This window comes from Danio rerio, chromosome 24 (genome assembly GCF_052040795.2).
Source record: "Danio rerio strain M-AB ecotype USA chromosome 24, GRCz13ab, whole genome shotgun sequence".
Lineage (NCBI taxonomy): Eukaryota > Metazoa > Chordata > Actinopteri > Cypriniformes > Danionidae > Danio > Danio rerio.
This window is the reverse complement of record NC_141044.1, coordinates 24,157,802-24,180,260: the sequence shown is the minus strand read 5'-3', so window position 1 is coordinate 24,180,260 and position 22,459 is coordinate 24,157,802. Positions and strand designations below refer to the sequence as shown.

At 33.8% G+C, this 22,459-nt stretch overlaps 2 protein-coding genes and 1 long non-coding RNA gene across 15 annotated transcripts in view; 2 read left to right on the top strand and 1 right to left on the bottom strand.

Moving 5' to 3' along the window:
• The window catches only part of vipr1b (vasoactive intestinal peptide receptor 1b), a 738,286-nt gene that overhangs the window by 314,534 nt on the left and 401,293 nt on the right, over nucleotides 1–22,459 (top strand). The window lies entirely within an intron of this gene.
• On the bottom strand, nucleotides 389–9,965 carry LOC137489236 (uncharacterized). Its single transcript, XR_015524954.1, has 3 exons — nucleotides 9,827–9,965; nucleotides 9,701–9,750; nucleotides 389–557 (listed from the first exon to the last, which is right to left on the bottom strand). It is a non-coding gene; the product is annotated as an uncharacterized LOC137489236 (long non-coding RNA).
• Nucleotides 3,788–21,271, top strand: gramd1c (GRAM domain containing 1c). Of its 9 annotated transcripts, none has more exons than XM_087309516.1 (19): nucleotides 3,788–4,014; nucleotides 5,115–5,213; nucleotides 5,562–5,636; nucleotides 7,846–7,981; nucleotides 8,115–8,215; nucleotides 8,978–9,073; nucleotides 9,165–9,245; nucleotides 11,325–11,449; nucleotides 11,556–11,715; nucleotides 12,210–12,369; nucleotides 12,451–12,597; nucleotides 13,341–13,459; nucleotides 14,742–14,884; nucleotides 14,967–15,070; nucleotides 16,724–16,897; nucleotides 17,064–17,133; nucleotides 17,980–18,099; nucleotides 18,183–18,288; nucleotides 20,245–21,271. In XM_087309516.1, the coding sequence occupies exons 2-19, from the start codon at nucleotides 5,121–5,123 to the stop codon at nucleotides 20,311–20,313; spliced, it is 2,079 nt and encodes a 692-aa protein (XP_087165642.1). In that variant the 5' UTR covers nucleotides 3,788–4,014; nucleotides 5,115–5,120; the 3' UTR covers nucleotides 20,314–21,271. The 9 variants fall into 9 exon arrangements, with proteins under 9 accessions (XP_087165642.1, XP_087165643.1, XP_087165644.1 ...); XM_087309517.1 differs by having other exon boundaries at nucleotides 5,112–5,213; XM_087309518.1 differs by lacking the exon at nucleotides 5,115–5,213.

Below are 22,459 nucleotides of genomic sequence, written 5' to 3'. Positions count from 1 at the left end.
TATTGGATTGAGCTCTGGTGATTATGGAGGCCATTTTAGTACAGTGAATTTATTGTCATGTTCAAAAAAACAGTCTGAGATGATTCCCGCTTTATGACATTGTGCATTATCCTGCTGGAAGAAGCCATCAGATGATGGGTACCCTTTGGTCATAAAGAGATGGACATGGTCAGCAACAATACTCGGGTAGGCTGTGGCGTTGACACAATGCTCAATTGGTGATACTAATATGCCCAAAGTTTGCCAAGCAAATATCCGCCATTACACCACCACCAGCAGCCTGAACTGTTGATACAAGGTAGTATGGATCCATGCTTTTATGTTATTGATGACAAATTCTATACCTACCATTCGAATGTCAGAAATAGAGATTCATCAGACCAGGCAATGTTTTTTCCAATCTTTTATTGTCCAATGTTGGTGAGCCTGTGTGAATTGTAGCATCAGTTTCCTGTTCTTAGCTGACAGGAGTGGCCTCCACTGTGGTCTTCTGCTGCTGTAGCCCATTCGCCTCAAGGTTCGATGTGTTGTGTGTTCAGAGATGCTCTTCTATATACCTAAGTTGTAACAAGTGGTTGTTTTAGTTACTGTTGCCTTTCTATCTGCTGGAACCAGTCTGGCCATTCTTCTCTGACCTCTGGCATCAACAAGGCATTTGCACCGACAGAACTGCCGCTCACTGGATTTTTTATTTATTTATTTTTTTACTATTCTCTGTAAACCCTAGAGGTTGTGCGTGGAAATCCCAGTAGATCAGCAGTTTCTGAAATACTCAGACCAGCTTTGAGTGTGAGTATGTGGATGTAATTTGAAGTTTAAATGGAATTATTCGTTTCTTAAAATAAAAATTAAGCTTTTAGGCATTTTGCATAAGTATTGTTTTAGAAAAATCATAAGAAAGAATAATTGTTTGGTTACAGAAATATAATAAAAATGTGGAGAGAATTGACAGTAAATGTAAAATGTGTTACTTTCTGTTCTACTCCAAAAGGAGATGTTTGGCTAGCTCATGGTTGGTTGGCACTCATCATTTCACTCCTGTGTTGTACTGTGTAAATACTGCTTTAAAAATACATTGAGTGGTTGTGATGTGTTTTCAGCATTCTCTAGGAAGCAGTTCTTCAAGTATTTCTTGTTTTCATTGTGCGACCAAAAAACCATGTACTTTTACCTATTATGGTACTATATAGTAAAACTAATAATTATTCCCATTTTACGATTATTACTCCTATATACAAACTTTACATTGCATCCATTACAACATCTAGAATTCAAAAGTAGGCATTGATTAAAATACAAATAGGTCATTTATTTAGCATATGTACAACTGATCAAAACATTTGAGTCCATTTATTATGCCAACGTGACGCCTACATGCCACATCATGCCCTTTAAGCGTGTCACTGTCTTAGAACATCAGGTTTAAGTGTCATCTATTTACTCATGTCTTCATGATGTCAGTTTGCATAACTGGTCTTGCAGCATTTTCTAATCCTGAAACCAGAATGTGGTTTCTCAGGATCCCTGCCCTGGTTTCTTGTCTATACAGTTTTAACACTTTCTAGTCTTATCACTACGTGTTACATAAACATCTACAACATACATTTGTCTATGATTAGGTTTGTTTAACTTTACTATCTTGCTATAGGTCAAGTCAAAAGCCATAGGTAAATCAAGTCTTCAACATTCACTATGATCTTCAGTCAGTAAAGAATCTGAATTTCATTAAAAAGTTCAGGATTGTTGTTTTTGAAGAAAGAAGGTGGTTCTTGCTGTCAAGGTGGCCCCTGCAACTTCAAGGAGTTACAGTTTCCTTCTAGTATTGACATGCATTAAAATGCGTCTCTTGTAAACACTTTACACTAGGTAACACCAACACAAGTATGATGTGTCCCCAATGAGCCTAAATGGAGAAACAAATTCAGGCCCCATCAGACCAATTCAGGACTGGAGAATGATGAATATAGGGGCGTCAGTGTTTATAAATAATTTATTTTCATTAGGTCATTATTTTTCTAAAGCTGTAAAAAAGCGATGCCCTCACTTGAAAAAGCAAGTTGCTTTTAAAGTCTGCATGTCCTTTAGCCCCATATCCTCATGACAAACAGCTGCGCCTATAAGGGCATTAACATATGCTTGAATAGCTGGCAATTCATTCAGCTTTGGCGATGTCGGAAATAGAGACTAAGCCAAAGGAAAATGAATAAATGAATCATGACAAACATCCAATTGAAACATCCAACTGAATGTGTCCTGAAATAAGAAAAAAATGTAGGGGGTGCATGACTTTGTCCTTTGGGAAGTGATTGGATCATTGGAAGATAGGGGTTGCAAACAAAATGGGCAAAGATTGCAATAGTATCTGGATGCAGGCTTTATGATGCAAGCTGAGATTGCATTACTCAGCGATGCAATGTCAGACACAATTCACTCAATGGAGTGAGTGAAGTCACAGTGATGTATAGGGTTAGGGGTGGGGTTAGGTGAGCGCATTAAAAAAGCATTGGATGCAGCTCAGATTGCACTGCACTAGGTCTGCATCCAGACCCCTCTCAAAGATTGATGAAAGCAGGGCAGAAACAAGACTAGCTCTGATAGCTCCGCCCTAAAGACATTCCATGTGACCAGAAGTGAAGAAATGTCATTTTGAGCAGGGAGGGGAGGTTGTGGTATTTTATTAAAGATAATGAGGTCAAATTAATTTTTACTAAATAATTCAGAGCACATATACATCATTTATAAAATGAATTACTATACACATGTAAAAAACAATAGTAAATTTAGATTTCGTGTTGACTTTAAGGCGATTAGCTGACTACTTAAAGTGAGTAAATTCATTGCTTTTAAAGCGATTTAGTTGACTTTCTTAAAAAAGTGAGTACCTGTTTACTTTAAAGTGAATAGTTAACTTGTCAACTCTAAGGCAACAGGTTTACTCACTTTTTAAAAGTAAAGTAACTAATACTTTTTTACCATGTAGCTATAACGTAACACCTTATGTTTGCTTTTTATAGTGAAATTAAATATATGATGACAGATCCTGCTTTCAGCTTAATTTTAGCTTTTTACTAACAAACAAAATTATTCAAATTGCAGTCAAAATAGCAGATGGTCTACTGCTGATATATTGGAAAACCTTTTTTTGGCAAATGTAACTTAAAATGAAAATACGTGCCCTTCTGTAATGTAACATTGTAAAAACCTTTCTGAAAATGCATTAATTCATTTACTTTTTGGCTGAGTCCCTTTATTAATCTGGGTTTCCACAGCGGAATTAACCGTTAACTTATCCAGCATATGTATACGCAGTGGATGCCCTTCCACAATGAAAATAAAATTATAAATAAACTAAGAATTTTGAAATTGTATTGGTTCTTGCAATTGTATGTTCACAGTAGTGAACTTTTGAAATTGATCAAAAAAGTGTAAGAAATTGTCCTAAGACAAGAACGGGTGTTAATCCATAGTTTTAGCACAACTTTGCTGAAAGTTTTGATCTACTTTAAATGTTGACTACTGTATTTTATATTATTATTTCAAATTATTATGTATTTGTCATATTATGTATTTCAAATAACACATAATTTGTCACTTTGCATAGCATTTTCAACTACTATAGGATGTTTAAAAACTCCCTCTCTCTTTCTCTGTTAATCTCTCTCTCTATCTCTCTCACTCACAGACAAAAGAAAGAAAATAGAAACAAAGGGAGTCATACGTAAAATATGCAAATTGAAAGCGTGCTTGTCCTCGCTGCTTTATGAGCTGGAAGAGTTTGACTGTAAGTAAACCTGTTGCCAGGTGTGAGTGAGTGAGAGCGCGTGGGTAGGACGGTCGCAACAACTGGGACAGTCGACACTGCAGCTCACTATAACCACACCAATCATCGCTGTCGAAAGTTTGAGAGCATTTGGAAAAACCCGCGACGAGTGAAGTCCATGATAACCTTCTTAAAGCTCTTAATGAAAACCTGGAACTCCTACAACCAGGACTTACTGAACACGAGCCATTCAGGTATGTTTTTTCTATACGAGGGGATATTAAAAGAGAAATTTGAATATATATGCTAATTACAACATGCAGACAAGTTTGTATTTGGATTTCACATATATAAATGCCATATAGGCTATGTCAAAATATTGCAAAAAAATGCTGTTTGCATATTTAGAAAAAAAATTCAACCATTTGATTTGCAAATATGTAGGCTCCTTATTTGTTATATATTAAAGCTATAATTGTATATGTGTCTTCGTAAAAGGAAGTAACAATAGAACTATATTTGTAGTTCCAATGGTTGAAAATGTTTGGCAATTTTTACAATATTTTGAAATAATGTTGCATATATGACATTTTATTGATGTGAAATCCAAATATGAATTTGTATTTCATATATGTAATTTGCATGTATTTTCATATATTAGATTTTTATATAGGTCTGTAATGTTTATGTGAGCACTCGGAAATACACAATACAAAATAAATGCACAATACAAAGTAAATATACAATACAAAACAAATATACAATACAAAATAAGCTTCTTCCAGTCAATCAATAAATGCAAACTTTTAATTGCGCAAAAGCTTTTTCATAGTACATAAATGTTTTTTAGATTATTAAAATGTTATTTACACTAAAGAATACTTATTGTTTTACGAACTGGTCACCTAAATGTTCTTTAGGGAACCTGAAATGCTGTTTACATGGCATGGCATTGAATTTAGAAATTTGTATTTTTAAGGTTAAAGAATGTCTACAAAAGAAACAATTTTCTCTAAATAAAATTAAGCAACGCAGTCAGACAGCATATTTTAGTGAACATATTAGCTTTGTGAACTGACATTAGCAATGCAGTCAAATAGCATATTTTAGCATATTTTTGTGAGGCTATTGGTTCTGTGAATTGACATTAGCAATGCAGTCAAATCACATATTTTAGTCAGTATATTGTTTTTGTGAATTGCCAGTAGCAATGCTGTCAAGTAACATATTTTAGTGAGTATATTGGTTTTGTAAATTGACACAAAATTATTATTCTAAAAGTGGTTTAGCAGAGCATTAACTAACTACAACAAATCACTACTAACTAGGCTACTTATTTTTACTTTACAAGTAGTAAAGTATGACTGAAACTCCCAAACCGCTGATGGGCAATGAGCTCGCGCAAGAGAACGGTCAATCTGGGGAAGTCAGAGGGAGCTCAGAAGAACAAGAGGTGAGATTAAACATGCTGCTTTATTTACGTAAAATATGCAAACACAAAAGAGTGTTTGTTCCCAGCTGTGAATGACACGTTGCTTCATGAGCTGCATGCTGGATTCTCACTGTAAACCTATTAATAGGTGTCAATAGGAACAATTGATTCTGAGAACAGCACGCCATTCACATTACTCACTGCTGTCAGAATTATATGCGCATTTTATGATAGTAGAATGCAGTCATGCTATTGAATTTAATAGGCAGTACAGATTAATCTGACCATTAATATTCTAAAAGTTCTTTTGTAAAGCTTTTATTAGCTTCTGCAAATTAATATTAAAGCTACTAAATTCTACTTCACCAGATGAAAGGCATGACCCAAACACCCAAACAACCGATGGGAAAAGCAACGGATGGGAAGAACCCAGAAGAGCAAGAGGTGAGACTGAAAATGCTGTTTCTGCTTGAATTATGTTGGCAGAAATCACATGGCAGCATTATATTAACTTCAATAGTACAGATAAGGTCATCTAATGGAGATTTATATTATACAGTTTGCTGTACTTTGCCCCGCAAAGATAACAGACACACCGTATCATGATGAGATTACACAAATGACATTGATTGCTAAATGGTATGAGATATTATAAGCTCTTGGTCTATGAAATGGGTGTATCCTAAGAACATGCTGCTTTTACAGTTAACAGTCTACAGATTCACAAATTTATATTACAAATTTATGTCCTCATTAATTTATGTTCTCATTCATGTTCTTATGCATTTATTTTTCCTTTTTTATAAAACTAATTTTCTTATTTGTCGGTTTACGTATGTTTTTATTTATTACTTTTTTACATTTACATAATTTTATTATTTTTAACCTTTTTAACCTATTTATATACAGTTGAAGTCAGAATAATTAACCCCCCCCCCCTGAATTATTAGCCCCACTGTTTATTTTTTTCCCTAATTTCTTTTTAACGGAGAGAAGATTCCTAATTTCTAAACATAGTTTTCATAAATCATTTCTAATAACTGATTTATTTTATCTTTGCCATAATTACATAATATTTTACTAGATGTTTTTCAAGACACTTCTATACAGCTTAAAATGACATTTAAAGGCTTAACTAGGTTAATTAGGTTAACTAGGCAGGTTAGGGTAATAAGGCAAGTTATTGTATAACGATGGTTTGTTCTGTAGACTATCAAAAAAATATACCTAATTAGCTAAAGGGGCTAATAATGTTTTTAAAAACAGCTTTTATTCTAGCCGAAATAAAACAAATAAGACTTTCTTCTGAAGAAAAAATATTATCAGACATACAGGGAAAAAAAATGAATGCAATGCTGGGTTGGGATTGTAGTTGACCAGAAACCACAGGTCAAAACTGCAGGAGTCACTGCAGAGTTTAACCGTGATTGAGTGAAAGTTTATCATCTGCATGTGTTTTAAGGCCTGTGACTGTGTGAGCATTTTAAAAGACTTTAAAGCATTTTAATAGCCCATAAAAAGTTAAATAAAGATTCATTTTATTAAATAATTTATATGATGAAGACAATGCATTGTTGTTTTACATTTGATTATTCAATTTCTGCAACCAAATACTGTTAGTGTCTCTCTAGAAAACCATAAACCACTGTTTAATTCGCTTATACATTTGCTCAATTGTGATTATTTATGACTGAAGTTTGTTTATCATATGTATATAATAAATGACATAAATTATATTTATATTTCAGTTTCCTAAAAATCATCTCAATCAACATAAATTAATGAATTTGTTTTCTAAATAGAGCTATTTAAGTTAAATTGTATTTATATCGCAATATACAGTTGAAGTAAGAATTATTAGCCCCCTTTGAATTTTTTTCTTTTTTAAATATTTACCAAATGATGTTTAACAGAGCAAGGAAATTTTCACAGTGTGTCTGATAATATTTTTTTCTAGAGAAAGTCTTATTTGTTTTATTTTGGCTAGAATAAAAGCAGTTTTTAAATTTTTTTATAAAAAAATTTTAAGGTCAAAATTATTAGCCCCTTTAAGATATTGTTTTCGATAGTCTACAGAATAAATTATCGTTATACAATAACTTTCCCAATTACCCTAACCTGCCTAGTTAACCTAATCAACCTAGTTAAGCCTTTAAATGTCACTTTAAGCTGTATAGAAGTGTCTTAAAAATCGCCAATAAAATAATTTTGACTGTCATCATGGCAAAGATAAAATAAACCAGTTAATAGAAATGAGTTAATAAAACTATTATGTTTAGAAAAATGTGTTGAAAAATCTTCTGCGTTAAACAGAAATTTGGGGGAAATAAACGGGGGGTTGGGGGGGGGGGTAATAATTCTGACTTCAACTGTATATCGCGAAGAAAAAAATATTGCAATGTCAAATTTTTTCCAATATCATGCAGCCTGCAATATTATCCCATATTATTGACATTGTGATATTTTTTTTCTTTGCAATATACAGTTGAAGTCAGAACTATTAGCCCCCCTGAATTATTAATCATAATAATAATTTATTATTCAAAAATATATTTATAGATTTTTTTCTTTATTTACTTATTTATTTGTATTAATTACTTTTATATATTTCATTAATTATGATTCATTAAATTGCTTTCATTTGACCACACAGGCTCTGGAAGTCACAGTGCAGTTCACAGCAGCACCTCAGTCTACTGATTCTTTGTATTATACAAGTTACAAACAGAGGAGTGATGAGTTTCGCAAGTTATTCAAAGAGGTTCCTGAGCCTGAGAAATTGGTTGTAGGTAAGCCTGATAGAGGGAGACAATGAGACATAAATAAACAAAAAAGAACACTTTACTATATTGAAAATGTTTGTCAGCAAAGCCACATTATTTGTTTATTGGATGTTGTTTGAATGATTTATTTTTTCCCTAGACTACACCTGTGCGCTCCAGAAAGATATCCTGTTACAGGGACGCATCTACTTCACAGAGAACTGCTTATGTTTCTACAGTCATGTGTTTCGTGGAACAAAAGTAAGTTGTGCATTGTGAATAATCAAATAAAGAAAAAAATGAGGAGGTCATTTGAAAATTCTTACTTTCTGTGAATTTACTGAAATGATTCGGTATTAGCCTACTTTGACTAAGGTATTAATTTTTATTTTATTCTGTAAAGGTCTGATATATATATATATATATATATATATATATATTTTTTTTTAAAGATTTTACTCAAACTCACAACTAGATATTTTAAATTCACAAAAACTGACAATTTGTGGTCCCTTACACAACGAAAAAAAAAAAATATATATATATATTTCCCAAATGATATTTAACAGAGCAAGGAATTTTTCACAGTATATCTGATAATATTTTTTCTTCTGGAGAATGTCTTATTTGTTTTATTTTGGCAAAAGTAAAAGCTGTTTTTAATTTTCTAAAAAACATTTTAAGGTCAAAATTATTAGCCCCTTAAAGCTATATTTTTTTTCCGATAATCTACAGAACAAACCATCATTATACAATAAATTGCCTAATTACCTGCCTAGTTAACCTAATTAACCTAATTAAGCCATATTATCCAGTCAAATATTATGTACTATCATCATGGCAAAGATAAAATAAATCAGTTATTAGAAATTGGTTAATTAAAACTATTATGTTTAAAAATGTGTTGAAAAAAATGTGCTCTCTGTTAAACAGAAATTGGGGAAAAAATAAACAGGGGGCTAATAATTCTGACTTCAACTGTAGTCTGATGTGAATGACAATAAATATGATTTTTGGGCTTAGATCATGGTAAATATGAAGGATATCATCTCAGTATCCAAAGAGAAGACTGCAAAATGGATACCAAATGCCATTCAGATCAGTACTAATTCAGAAAAGGTGAAGTTTGAAGATTTTGTCTGATGTAGATACGTTACATTTACTTATTTTGTTTTTAACTAAACAATGTATTCTGTCATTTATTTTGCAGCTCTTCTTTAGCTCCTTCTCAACAAGAGAGAAAAGTTACCAAAGTATATTTCGCCTTTGGCAGAATGTTCTGATGGAAAAGGTAATATTTGTTTTCAACATAGCCTATTTTTCCTGTTCAAGCAGCATTAACTGTGACATTTTAATTCCTCAACATATGCATAGGCCTATTTTGTTTGTATGCTTTTACTCTACAGAGCAATGTTTCACAAAACCAACTGCTAATACTAAAATATAATTTAAAATGAATATAATGCAGGAACAGGTACAACAGAAGCAAACAACACACTGTCAAAAACCCAAGATTACAGCATACATTGTCTCTTCATAGCCAAAACAAACTATTTCCTTGTGTTTGGTAGCCTAGGGTGGTTACTAACATGACATTTTAATACCATGTGAGACAAACAGACAGAATAATACCCTATAGACCTAGGGGTCAGGGATATGCTTCAGTGTAAACAACCTAAATCAGTAGGGTACACTTGACATTTAGACATTTAGTTCATTGACCCCACCGAGGCGTGGCTTCCTTACCTGAAAATATGAAAATACTGCCTCTTTCCTATGCACGGTGAACTGCAGAGCTGAAATGACAGGGCAATTAGTATGGAGATATGATAAACGACTAAAAAGCAGATAAACTGTTAATAATTAGCTGACCACAAGGCGGCGCAGGTGTAGTAGTTCGTCTCTTCCTGATTTCACATATGAGTCTGACGGAGGAATCGCACAGGTTACTGGCGTTTAACAGGTGGGTGATATGGAGAGTTTTTTGACGGGGTAATTCAGCGAAAAGTTCAGAAGAACAGTTCACGTTATGGCGTTTCTTTGAACATGATATGTGATTGTAGATATGTTTGGAGAATGTAGAGCTTTATGAATCCATAAAATGTTTTGCCTTCGGTTTGTTGTCTTAATGTGTTCGTGCCAGACGGCCTTGAAACAGTGTTTTACGTTACGTTTTGATTGTTAGTAACCTTTTACCTCCCCACGACGTTGTTGTTAATGTAGTTTTTATGTTAAAAAAAAACTATTGTAAAGTGACTTGTGTTTAGTTTTTTGTCACTTCTGTCGAGCAAAGCCTTGCTGATACGATCTATTTACAGTTGCAGTGTTTTGATACGTCCTTGCGTTTTATTTCTATGGTAACCTTAGTTTACGGCAGAATTACGCAAGTGATGTTTATAGAATTATGGGGTTTCTACAGTTAGTTAGTAAATAGTTAAAATTGCAGAATCATAAATTACTATGGCATATTTTTTAGTAGTTCATTCAAATGTTCGTTTTTAATGAAAACTTACCACCTGTTGATAAACACTGGTAACGTTAATTATAGTATTTATTTCTGTGTATTTTTTATTCCAATAGGCTATTTTTTTACATGTTTTTTGACATTTTAATGTGTAGTTAACTCAAAATGTACTGAACGTTAATTCTACTCATTTGAAAATATTTTGAACTCAGCGGTGAAGGTAATGAGCTAATTAAATTTGCTTTGGGATTCACTTAAATGGAGTAAGTTCACAGTACTCATATAGATTAGTTTTTTTTAAACTTAAATAGTTTGTTTCAATAAGTTTTCTCAAACGGTTTGAGTTGCCTTAACTTGTTGGGTTTCCAGTACTCAATTGATTTGAATTATCTTAATGTATTATGTTTTTCTGTGCTCAAATTGCTTTGTTTACTCACTTGGATTAAGTTCACAGTACTCATTAGGATTAGTTTTTGAACTAAATTGGTTTGTTGCAATTGGTTTCCTCAAAAGGTTTAAGTTACCTTAACTTTCTGGGTATTACAGTGTGGTAAATGTACTAATACATTTAAAAATGCTGTCATTTCTTTTTTAGAAATGGACTTACTCAATTTAATTGTTCAAAATGATATCAAATTATGTAATTTTAAATGGGTATGCCTTCACAATTTCAGTATTTTGTGCATAATCATGCCAGTGTTGCTCATATTTGCCTTCTCTGCGGGGATTGTCCTGGTCAGTGTAGCAGGTTAGGGCTGTTTTATGTTCTGTTTTAGATGAATATCAGTACAGGAACTTGAAAAGGCAGGATGTAAATTTTATTTTTTTTTTGGCAGAAGAATTTGTTCAGGGTGCTGCGGAAACATCTGACAGTATGTTGCTCAATATATGTATCTTCTCTTGCAGAAATTGACTAAGTTGGAGCTGTTGCAGATGGTTAGGCAACATTATGGCAACGACTTAGGATTGAGTCATGATGAAATGGAAAGTTTTCAAACATCAGTAGATACGATCACGCCTACCCTTCCCAGGTTAATCACATGCATGCATACCTATTAACATCTTCACATGTCGGCACCTGTTTGGACAACTGTGAGATCAGTTACTTGGTTTTTAGGACCCATCTCTTTGTTGCAGTCTGAATATGCGCGGAGAGGATTACACCGGTAGGCCAGAAAGGCCAACATCTCTTCGTCTTCCTCACGGAGAGCTAAATTCCTATGAGGCCTCCACACCACAAGGAGATGACACGCAGTCTTCAGTGGGTCTGCACAGCGTGCTCTCAGCAAACGGAGGGGTATGTTAACGTGTGTTTTTTTTTCTTTAAAAATATTTTTGTGTAATGACGTGTGGGACTGGGTGATGAGTGAGGAAATTAATCTCAAGATTTGTTAAACCTTAAGTGTGTTTAACAATCATTTTACCCAGCAATTTACATTCAAATATAGAGATAATTTTTTAATATTGTTAAATATGTGTATAAATTGAGGCACTGTTAATAATGCATTTGAGATGATTTTATTATTCTTAAAATATCTGTGAATACAACCTATGAAGAAATTCGATTAAATAATATATAATTTTATTTTTCAGGAAGAATGTTTTTCTATTTTTTTCAAACCAAATCAACAATTCTGAGATTTATCTTTTTATTGATTTTATTTCACTTTATTGATTGTTGCCCGCATTTGATATACTTCAAAAGGAAGACTAGTGCATTTTATGGTAAAGTCTTGAAAGTGGAGCTTATTTGAGGCATGTTATTAGTGTACCCATTTAATCTCTCAACAGGATGATTCTCTCAGCACCCCATCCCATCAGCTCAGTCCAAATCTGTCATTAAACCGCTCTGGGTCTGAACGGGTGTCAAAACGTTCCTCTTTCTCTCTGGATCTGAATGCTAATGAAGACCAGCTCTCTGACAACAGCAGATCTGACAGTCTGGAAGAGGGTACGTCTTGTGCACGTGTTGCTTGTCTCATTCCTTTGCCGTTTGGTGCATTGTGTTTACATCAGTATTGATTTCTTGTAGTGGAAGAACGTGAAACCGCATCTCCGGTGTCTCAGGGAAGACTGTTTGTGAACCGGGTCTTTCACATCAGCGCTGAGAAGATGTTTAACTTGCTTTTCTCCGATTCTAGTTTCACAAGGAGGTTTATGGATATCAGGAAAATCACAGGCATGTTTCTTTTTTTCTTTTGACACTTTTACTAATATTCCATTTTTGTAGTTATTCTCATTCATGTAAAATTAATTGTTACTAATTACTTATTTGTATGGGAATAGCTGCTAAAATTTAGGTAGTTTTGCTTGCTATTTCAACAAAAAAAATTGACTTTGGACTTTTCAAATGTAGAGTCATGTTTTTGTCAGCTTTTAGTTTCATTTATAGTAGTATTAAATTAATAATCACAATTCTGATTGTTAATTTCATAATAATTTCAACTATATGCAGAAAAACAAATTAAGAAAATATCCACTCATATGCAAGATTTATTTTGCCACATCTTTGAACATTATAAGAACTGGTTAAACGTTAACGTTTTTGTGATTTTATTTTTTTTAAAAAGATTTATTTATTTATTTTTTTAATAGTTTCAGTCTATTGTTATTTTTTTCTATTTAAGCAAAAAAAATGGTATTGCATCACCGAGTTGAAGAACAATTTCTTGGCAACCACAAACATAAGTGATGTAGTTCATGTTTGGATGTGTTGTTCAAGCAGAATTATTTCAGGTTTTTTTTTGTCCTGGGCAACAATAAATTGGTTAAAAATTGTAGCAAATATATTATTCCATATTTGTTTTTCATATTTTTAGCATTTAGCTTCAGTTAAATGTAGCAGCTCTGGTATTTGCATACTTTATAATGGAGATAAAGCTGACATATTCTTAATAGTAACTCAAGTGTTTCACCTGACAGGTATAACCGCTACCCCTTGGAAAAAGGAGGCTTCTGGCTGTATGAAACGAACTTTGAACTACACCATCACCATTAACAACCCTCTAGTTGGCAAGTTCTCCACTGCTACAGAGACCCAGGTTAGATTCACCGCTATATGTCTTTGTTACAAAACCTCCATGGGAACCTGAAGTTTTAAAGTGAGTGGACATTGGTGAAATTTGCGTAGTTACACAGTACAGATACAGAAGATAAAAAAAATTAAAATTGGAATCCAATTTTGGAGCTTAATTATTTATTTTTGGCTGCGAGAGTTGATGTCTAAGTGGATATATGCCTAAATTAAAAATAAAAAGTGTCTTGGAAAGATGTTCTGTTAAGCATTATGTTGTAACAGATTGTCTTGTGTATCGTTCTGTCATTGTCATTAGTAATATAAAACGTATGTAGTTGTTTCAGTCTATCTGTGTATGTCTGGCACTCATATGGTCTCTCAAGTTACTCAATTGTTTGTCAAAAAAGATTCACAAACCTTATTGAAAAACTATGGTTCTTTGGTTGCACAGTTAACATGCAGTATTTGGTTTGTCACCATATATTTGGATTCAGTTTTCAGGAAAGAACTGCAGTTGTGGTCACAATCTGTGAAATCAAGACAGTGAATTGGCATTGAATATTTTTGTGATATTATCACTTTTCACTGCTGAATTTTTTTTTTTACACTTTACAAATAAGAATTTAGCCACTTCCAAAATTTGCTGTCTGTGCTTTGTTTTGTTTTATTTGAAATTAAACCCATAAAACAATATAGTGTGCCAGAGCCACCTGAACTGTGACACATACTTAAAACAACAAAAATAGCCACCCTTTTATGTGTGGCAGGCAGTTGCATAAACAATACAGGGTTTGGTTTGAAAAAGAAAATGACTGTAGACATGATGCAATTACGGATTCACTATTTTAAGAGCTAACTATGCTTTTAAAGTTGATGGAGGCATTTAGATGAAATAATCAGATTATAGCGTAATAATGGTGACTGGCAAAATGACTGGCTACGTTTAGACAATGATTGTGCTGTACACGCAGTAAAGCAGTTTTGAATACTCCAATGTCACATAATATCTATATTGACATATAACCAAGGTCAGTCCTCTCGTTTAACTTGTGATAGCTTTGACTAATGCATGTAATCATTGAGACCAGATGCTATTAAATACAAAGGCTGTCTCTTTATTGTACATGTATATGCAAATCTTAAATAGTCACCTATTCCAAGAGGTTGCCAGTTTATTCCATTTTCAACTAAACCGTATATGAATGGAACCATTTTTGCCAATTCGAAACCTTACTCGCAGCAGTTTCATACTGCTGTGTAAAGTCATGTATAGGAAATGTTTTGATTTCTGTTCTTTGTAATTCTAGACATTATATAAAGAGTCAAGGGAGGGTCAGTACTACATGATAGATTCAGAGGTCTACACCCATGATGTTCCTTATCATGACTACTTCTACACTCAGAATCGCTACTGTATCATTCGTAACTCCAAGCACAAGTGCAGACTCAGGTGAGTGGTGTTCTTATATGTTTGTAAAACTTCTTACATTTTTGACTATTTAGTTAACTGTACTCTTGATATGTGTGTGCAGGATTTACACTGATGTCAAATACAAAAAGCAGCCTTGGGGTCTTGTTAAATCCTTTATCACCAAAAACTCCTGGAGTGGCCTAGAAGACTACTTTAGACACCTTGGTTAGTATAATCATTTTTTGGCCACTGATCAAATCAAAGCCAGTGACATGTTTTTTGTTTATTATTATTATTATTATTTAAAAATAATCCTAAACGATTGTAGCATGTCAGACTGCACTTTCATGGCTCCCATGTCTCACTGTAAGATCTCAGCCGTCATAAAGTAAGACTGAATGACAATGAAGATGCACCAAACATGGAAGAAAACTCTCCCGGAGTTTGACGTCTTCCACTTGTGACACTTTCACTTTCCTGCGTTCTGAAATGATTATTCGCAGCAAACATAAACAATCTGTAGTGACAATTTTGCACACAGCACGCCTCAATAATTTAACCAGGAAGAAAAAAACTGTTTTGACATTTTTCCCCGGTCATTTGAATTGTTGCATGGACTGCATCATCAGATTTTGTTGATCCAACTTATTGGTTCTTGTAATGACAAGAAACATTTCGCAGCTGTGTTACACTGAGGCAAAGTGTCTGAAATCTTTTGACACTGCCAGAACTTCATCGGAGGGAAAATCAGATTGCAATGGGCATTAAACAGCTGTCTATGAACATGTCAAACCAAGGATCAAAGACCGCAGATTTTAGCCAAGGATTTCAGCAATCTTTTAGGATTTCCCAAATTTGTTTCAGATGACAAAAAAGTGGCTGTAATCTCACAGTGTGAGCAGGGTTTTTAATGCATTATATTTGTTATACCACTGAAGCTGGTATGGCAATCAATAAATACTACAGTTTACACACAATATTCTCACTTTAGTCAGATTGGTAATAATTTTAGTTTTTTATATGTGCCACATAGACTAATGCAACTGGTTACAACTATTGAGTTTATTCACATTAGATTGATAATAGTATTGTGTTTATATGAGGAAAAATTAAATGGTAAATTTGCAAAAATCTCATTATAATTACACTTAAAAGGTGCAAATAAACACACTGTCCCAGACAATTCATTCATGTTGACCCAACACAAATCCTATTTAAGCTAACTTAATTTAAATGGGTTGAACATAAAATAATGAAGTTGTCCCCATGAAATGTCAAATTTTAAAATGATGTACTTAAGCAATAAAACTAAAACTGAAATTAAAATGTTTTTTTTTTCAAATGTAGACTAATAAAAATGTACATTAAATTTATAAATTTATTTTATTCAATTAACATTGAAAATATAACAATGAAAGCGATCAGAATATTAGTAAATCATATTGTAGTTCTTTCTAGGAGAACTACACCCTGGTGTGTTTGTATATGTCCTCTTTTACTGAACATGTCAAGAGAAAGGTTTATATAAACATGCTGTGAATCAACTAAAGTGAGCAAAACTGGAGACAATGAGCCAAGTCTGCAGTTTTGCTCACTTAAGTTGATTTACAGCAGTGTTTTTTACGTCCTGAAAAAAGCTAAATTAAATGAGTATTGAACATTAGTGACCTGATCAAAGTGTCTTGGCCCACTATTATCAGCACCATTTCCTACTGGTGAAATTCGTCAGATGGATCCATTACCTGTAAGCTCATTTAATTACCAAACAACAGGGATGCCAAAGGCCAGATCCCTAAATTGATTCACTGACCTCAAAAAAAACCACTCTAAGCACTTGAATTAATGCACTTTTAATGATCCTCACCTCACAATCCACAGAGGCAGAGCTGCTAGATGAAGAAGCAGAGTTGACTCAAGGAAGTGGAGATGCTGGGAAGACGGGTGCTTTGCGCAGGAGAAGAAGAACGTATAGTCGCACCTTGCAGGAACACATGAAGCCGGCAAAAGCACAGTACAGCACAGACTCAGAACAGCAGAGGACTGGAACCATGGGTATAAACCTATATTTCTTGTTTTGAATACCAAAATCTCTACTAGCCTGCATAACTTTTGCACTGTTCAGGTGTATTTGGTTGTTTGTGCTTTTCGATACTTAAACATGATGTATTAGACTTAAAATGAAGTGCTAATATAATTATTACATACAATTATTTTACAGGTCCAATGGACATCAAGAACACACCACACCGCTGGAACATCACTTCAGTTGTGTTTGGAATGAGCTTAATGTAAGGCTTCATTCATTCTGTTTCACCCCTCATACATTAGCAGTATGTACAGTAAACTCAGAGCTCTGACACTGACAGTGTGTCTCCTGCATAGAATAACTAATACAATTAATTTTAAGAACAATTCATAACTGTTATTTTTTCCATAACTGTTATTTAAAATTGTTGTTGTTGTTGTTGTTGTTGTTGTTGTTATTATTATTATTATTATTATTATTATTATTATTATTATTATTATTATTATTATTATTATTATTATTATTATTATTATTATTATTATTATTATTATTATTAGTAGTAGTAGTAGTAGTAGTAGTAGTAGTCTCTACATGTTAAAAAATAGCAAATTCCACATTACGATTATAACAGTGATGACAGAGTGGAAGGATATTTTTTAACAATATCGTATTTTTTGAGCATTTGAGCACTAAAATATTAACAGATAGATAGAAGACATTAAACAGACTTCATGATGCATAACATGAGTATAATAAACAGAACCCTGTAGTGCTTAAATAAGTTTGATTAATAGTTGTCGATTTTTGGTGTGTGTAGTTCAAATGTAAGTTTGCCATTAATTTTGGGTGGTTTCACAATGGCTCTTTTAGTCTTAGGAGTGCTTTACTTTTACATCACAATACAAGAAAGGTAGTGTTTGTTTAAAAGTTTCACTGTTTATCTCATTACTGTAAAACAGTACATTGGTAAGTTCACATGGCATATTCTTTATATTTTCTGCTGTGTTCAGTGTACTGACCATGACATAAATAGAAAATATGTGTAAATGACGCACTTAACAATTGTTGTGAAATGTTTTAATGCATCTATGAATGTTTTGTCTCTCAGACTTTTTGTTCTGGTGGTTCTGAACTTGGGGCTCTTCTTCAAACTTTGGGCCATGGAAGATGTTGCTCACCGCATGTATCTCAACACTAAGCACAGAATGAAGGAGAGGGTGGAGTCCAGGTAAAGCTTTTTAAGAGACATTTGTTTTTGCTTTATTTGTTGTAATTATTCTTTTATTAACTTAGCTTGTTTTTTTTATATAGTTTGCCACCTGACCTAGGGCCCAGACACGGTATGCCTCATAGAAGTCAGGAGGAAGTTCATTTACTGAGAGCGGTGCTGCAGGACTCCATTAACCTTCTTGAGCAGGTATGTTTTTTTTTTTTTTACTTATCCCTGCAGCAAAGTGTATGCAAAACAAATGTGTGCACCATCACACGCCAGCGAAAAGCAATGCTGATGAGTAACTCATTATATGCAGTCTATATTTTGTAATAGCATAACAAAAATTAAAGCTATAGTATGTACCTTTTTAGAAAAGCAAGTAAGTTTAACTAAACATCAAATTTGAACCACTACAGTAAAAAATATATATATTTTTAGATTCATCTAGTTACAAAGGACATGTTCCTCATTTTCATTAGTTAAACTAAAACTAAGATAACTAAAAGACTGGAAAACTAAAAAATGACAAACACACAATCCCTAAAACTTAACTGAAAATTCATGATAGTTAATCAAAACCATTAATAAATAGTTAGTATTCAAAGAAGATAAAATACTACTGGTAATGGTTAACCTTTCACCTTTTTCCAGTTGAGAAATTCCTGGTGTGATGTATTATACACTAAATGGTCCCTTTATTAGGTACACCTTCCTAGTACCGGGTACTAGTACCCACTCACCCTTTGTGGCATAGATTCAACAAGATACTGGAAACGTTCCTCAGAGATTTTGGTCCATATTGTTATGATAGCATAACACAGTTGCTGCAGATTTGTCGGCTGCACATCCATGATGCAAATCTCTGGTTCCACCACATCCCAAAGGTGCTCTTTTGGATTGAGTTTGGTGACTGTGGAACTCATTGTTCAGGAAACCAGTCTGAGATGATTCGCACTTTATAACATGGCACTTTATCCTGCTGGAGGTAGCTTAGGCATAGGCATGGTCGCAAATAATACTTGGGTAGACTGTGGCGTTGACGCAATGCTCAATTGATACTAATGGGCCTAAAGTTTGCCAAGAAAATATCCCCCACACCATTACAACCACCACCAATAGCCTTAATCATTAATACAAGGCAGGATGGATCCATGCTTTCATGTTGTTGACTGCAAATTGTGACCTTATCATCCGAATGTTGACGCAGAAATAGAGACTCATCAGACCATTTAACAACAGTTTCCTGTTCTTAGCTGACAGAAGTGGCTTCAGGTTGAGTTTTCTGCTGCTGTAGCCCATTCGCCTCAAGTTGGACGTGTGTTCAGAGATGCTCTTCTGCAGACCTCAGTTGTAACGAGTGGTTATTTGAGTTACTGTTGCCTTTCTATCAGCTGGACCCAGTCTGCCCATTCTCCTCTGACCTCTGGCATCAACAAGGCATTTTTGCCCACAGAACTGCCGCTCACTGGATATGTTCTCTTTTTCTGACCATTCCCTGTAAACCCTACAGATGGTTGTGTGTAACAATTCCAGTAAATCAGCAGTTTTTGCAATACTCAGTCCAGCCTGTCTGGCACCAACAACCATGCCACATTTAAAGTCACTTAAATCACCTTTCTTCTCCATTCTGATGCTCAGTTTGAGCTGCAGCAGACTGTCTTTACCATGTCTACATGCCTTAATGCATGATTAGAGTTTTGCATTAACGAAGAGTTGGACTGGTGTACCTAATAAAGTGGCCTGTGAGTGTATAATGCACTTTAAGTTGTGTGGGATATTGACAAGAATAAATTCACTCTGATACAAGATAAACCAAATTATTTTAAAAATTAATTGGGTAAATAAGGTAAATTGAGTAAATAAATGGAATTAGGTGAATTAAAAATAATGTAAGAAGTAATCAAATAGCTGTCAGAATGCATTACCTAAATCTATTACATGTGCAAACTACAGTTTTTAACATTTCACATTCATAATATCCTACAATTTAGAAGTAATCTGCCTAGCACTGGTTGGACGTTCTTTCCTGTTTAACTAATTCTTGACCAATTATTTGTTTTATATTTGTTTTGCCAGTTTAAAGAGGCCTAATGCATAAATTCTTTTGGAGAAGAGGTCTCTTATGTGCAAATTGTTTTTTTTTTTTGTGCTCTTCCACAGCTCCGCAGTTCACTACTAGTGCTTCAGCAGAACTTTCAGGTGTACAACAGAACCTCCTCTCCACTGTAAATGGTTTTGAGTTTGGTGACCCGACAGCACAAGGGGATTCGTCCCATAAGACCTGCCCGCTTCTGAGTACTGTTGCCATAGGGGCACTGCCACCCCAGGGAAGAATCGTAGCTTGGTTCATCGTCTCTTAGGCCAGGTTTGTTGCCGTTGGACGTTTTTTTATTTTGAAACTTGATTTCGTCCCAGAGGAGATGTTCACATTTAAAGACTGAAGATGAAAGAGAATTTGTGAACTTAAAGCTGAAGGAGAAGAGTGGCTGTCTTTTTCTCGTTCTTCACAGTTGATTTTGCTGCAGTGAAAGCAACAGTGATGTAGCAGGTTGCGAAACACAATAATCTCTGGGATGCTGAACTACAACCAAGCCAGATAAAACAAAAGAAACCAAAAAAAGTCTTGGACTTAAGGGGTTTGGTGCGGCTGCAAAGGGTATCTGATGATTGAGCTGGCAATGCAGGCCCGTTGCCTTTGGTTCATGTTAAAGGTCTGCCTAACATTTGCTCTTGTGGTCTTTTTTTCTTGATTTAGACCGTTGTTGTCTTAAGATACATCTAAGAATTTATTAAAGCAGGGATCAACACTGACAAATGATTGTGAAATTTGTATATTTGTAGATTTTTGGATACACATCCGGTTTTTAATATTGTGTAAAGGTACAGCTTTATGTGGAGAAGATAAAGAACTGGAGGTTTAATGTAAATGGAGTGGTGATGCTTTATGTACCTAGAAATTGTTTACACCTTTTGGTTGTTGAGCTTTTAGATACTATATTGTAACTACTGTGAAATAAACTTGTGAATTCTGTACAATGGGCAAAGTAAACGTTAATTTATTAAAAGACAATGTGTAATTTTTAAGCATTTATATATGCTTTTTGTTTTGGATTATTGGCCCGTTTTCATCAGAATTTTAAAAAAATTTCTTCTGAAACTATTTATAAATAAAAATCTCATCACATTACAATGTTTAAGTTGTGATCATTTTTAATTTACAGTAGCCAACATTTGATCAAAAAGGTTTATTAAAATTGTCGTAAGACCAGAATGGACTTCCATAGGGTTATTCGATATGTTAAGGACAACTTTGATGAAAGGTTGTAATCCTGTTTTAATGTTGACTACTGTATACACAGCTATGGAAGAAATGAGAGCACTTCTCTGTTTGTCTTGGTTTATTAGGCTTTATTTTATAATGTAGGTCTCATGACATTTCTTCCAAATTTCAAATAAACTATTGAGAAAATGAAAAGTGGTCAAAACGAATATTTTAATTTTGCTATTTAAAATCAGGATTACTCTCCTGAAGTTAAAACCGTGGTATTGTGCTGTCTAAAAATGAATAAGAACGCATCTGAAAACAATTTTTTTGTATTTTAGGTCGAATTTTTTTTTTTTTTTTGTCATTTTATTGTCAAAATGCTGTTTATTTTATTTCCTTGACAGAACCTATAAGTGATGTGCTGTCGCATTCACTGAGGACTGAGCATGCACGTTGAACTACTGCACTGCACATCAGGACTTACTGTACTCTTTAAATAAAATAGCAATCATCCTCCTAAAAAAAAAAGCTTATTTTTCTGATCATACAGAGAACTTGGTAGGTAAAACTGTTTTTCCAGTAAACAGAGAAATATAATAATAATAAATCCAATATATCATTATTTATTTATTAAAACCTCTTCAAAGAAAGTATGTTTATGATCTCTACTACACATACCAAATTTAGGTACAGATTCAGTTTTCCACCTCAAAATCATCCTTTTGGCAATTATTATACCAAATAACATGGCTTGTCTTTATATTTATTAAACATCTCTAAGTTACTAAATATCGCAACAACAGCTAGAAGTGGACATGGTTTAAAAAAACTTTAGAAAAACACATCAAATATATTTTCAATTACAAATTCTTGTAATTTAGGACACGACCGTATTAAGTGGGTTAGGGACCCTTTAGTTGTTTTACACCTAATACAGAGTGGAGATATCTGAGGAAACATCTGCAGTTTCTCCTTAGATAAGTATAGCTTATGCAGGGTTTTAGATTGAACATTAATTAAGCATGCATGTATATTTTATACTAATTGTTAAACGTATTAAAACGTGTAGACACTCTGTAGCCTCAGACTGTGTAAAAACATCTTAAAACA

Bases quoted from the DNA above. Each gene is read 5' to 3' on its own strand.
- gramd1c (XM_087309516.1), top strand. From the start codon at position 5,121: ATGACTGAAACTCCCAAACCGCTGATGGGCAATGAGCTCGCGCAAGAG. The intron at 11,716-12,209 runs GTATGTTAACGT...ATCTCTCAACAG, and splicing joins TGCTCTCAGCAAACGGAGGG to GATGATTCTCTCAGCACCCC. The intron at 14,885-14,966 runs GTGAGTGGTGTT...ATGTGTGTGCAG, and splicing joins AAGCACAAGTGCAGACTCAG to GATTTACACTGATGTCAAAT.